A 1,962-nucleotide genomic window follows, 5' to 3' on the forward strand; every position below is an offset into this window, starting at 1 on the left:
GTCGTAAGGTGAGAGAAGAACAGGGAAAGGTTTTATGTCGTAGAGAAATTTGAGAGATATTGTTTCAAAGCTGAACAGTGAGATAAGCAGAGCTATTATGGTGTGAACATGACATTCAACAAGACATCAGTCTGTACTCATTGTCAGATGCTGATGATAAATCCAGCAAAGATGGATGGAAATGCGAATGCTGCCATCAGGTGGACAACATCAGGAATGATGTAGCTGGACACAAACTTTTATTTTTTTAAACAAAAAGCTGTAAAATAAAATGAAAAAAAAATGTAAAAACAGAAACATTTCTGCATTTTTATGTTTAAAGTTGTTTTATTTTAGTGTTGGCAAAAACTTGAACATGATTGGAATTTGTTCAAATGTGTTCAGCTGAAAACAGTTTTTGGAAAGGCCATAAGTGATTTGTGTCTCTTATTTTGAAATTTGTTTTATAAAAAGCAGCACAAAAAGGTCTGAGACATTGGCTGCATTTCACTTTGTTGTTAGCAAAAGTCCTGTATGGTTTAATTTAAAGATAATTTATTTATTTTTTTGTTTTGAAAAGAACTTAATGAAACATCTTTGGGATTTTCACAATAAAAAAAAGTAAAATATTTAATTCAGATTTTTTTCTGCTTGAATCAGATCTAGTGTGTGTTAATTCAATATGACAATAAAATTGTGAAGCTGCATAGGTGAGATTGTGATGAAAAAGATGAATAACAATTATGGTAAACAGTAAACTAAAGAAATAAAAACTGCTAACTCTATCTTGAACTCCTAAAGGGTTAAAATGCCAAACTTTAGGCAAAAAATAGACTTATGTATAGTTTGGTTATGGCTTTATTTTCTAGTTATGACTGATTATTATATATTAATTTTTAAACAAGACAAATACAAAATAAAATGAAAGACTATGATATAACACAGAGAACAAAAAACAGCAATAAATAAATTTAACAACAGGTTGAAAAATGTGAAAAGAAAAAAAAAAATTTATTGTTTCGATTTTATTAAACCCCAAATCTATGCATTATTATTATTAGAGCGTGGTTTTTGATTGGCAGGTGAGTATACGTTCAACTTCAGGCTTCATTTTTGCCATTTCAAATTCTTTGACGTCAGAGATTAGCGATCCAATTCCACCGTAAAACGTTACTAATCTAGCAGCAGAGATGACAGTTTAACGAAATACCTCCATGTAGTTTTCCTCACAGGTAATCTCCCTGCTGCTCCAGGCCTCCTCAAGGGGGCAGTGAAGCTGGAAGGGGTACGCCACCACCTCTCCCCCCTCCTGCACATGGACGAGCCAAAGACCCAGATGATAATCTGAGCCCGTCTGTGAACGAATAGAGACGACAGGAAGGGCTTTAGATCCAAGAAAGTGACCATAAGAATGAATTGAATCTACCTGACTGTTGACATGGCAGGCCAGGAAAGAAGCACGAAACTCCAGGTCTCCAACGTCACTGAACAGAACCGTGTAACCACAGAGCGACGCCTCCTGGAGCGACAGGAAGTGGAGTCCACGCTGGTCTGAAAACAACCAAACGGCGTCTATAACTTCAACAAGAGCATTATATGCTTTAAAATAAGTTTTTAAATCATTGTGTTTAATTAAATATATATATATGTTCAATACCTTCAAAATAAAAGTGGCTCATTTGGCCGAGAAAGCTGGACTCGACAGAAAGCCAGAAGTGACGCTCAAGACATCTGGTCTGAAATGCTCCTGAAACAGTTTAAAGTTTCACTCCAGTAATAAAAAAAAACATTTTAAAAACACAAAAAAACCCACATAAAATAAACTATTACAATTTGGGGGGGGAAAGGATGAGTTAGCAACAAAAGTATGAAAAAACTTGACAGAAAAAAGTATTTTAAACTGAATTCTGGAATGAAGAAAGAGTCAGAGGAGTTATTTTAAAATGGGGTTAATGTAGTGGGAATGAGGAGTCTTTGTGCTGA

General features: G+C 34.7%; 1 protein-coding gene across 3 annotated transcripts in view; it reads right to left on the reverse strand.

Moving 5' to 3' along the window:
* Positions 1–1,962, reverse strand: part of LOC112155656 — an 8,311-nt gene that overhangs the window by 4,433 nt on the left and 1,916 nt on the right. For all 3 annotated transcript variants that reach the window (XR_002920823.2, XM_024287445.2, XM_024287444.2), the window contains exons 3-5: positions 1,637–1,726; positions 1,406–1,530; positions 1,190–1,333 (exon numbers count right to left, since the gene is read on the reverse strand). Coding sequence is in view for 2 of the 3 variants with exons in the window: in XM_024287445.2 (XP_024143213.1) it covers positions 1,190–1,333; positions 1,406–1,530; positions 1,637–1,726 (359 nt within the window). In the remaining variant the exon portion in view is untranslated. The remainder of the gene's footprint in view (positions 1–1,189; positions 1,334–1,405; positions 1,531–1,636; positions 1,727–1,962) is intronic.

The sequence above is a fragment of the Oryzias melastigma genome, linkage group LG18, assembly GCF_002922805.2.
Source record: "Oryzias melastigma strain HK-1 linkage group LG18, ASM292280v2, whole genome shotgun sequence".
NCBI classification, from domain to species: domain Eukaryota; kingdom Metazoa; phylum Chordata; class Actinopteri; order Beloniformes; family Adrianichthyidae; genus Oryzias; species Oryzias melastigma.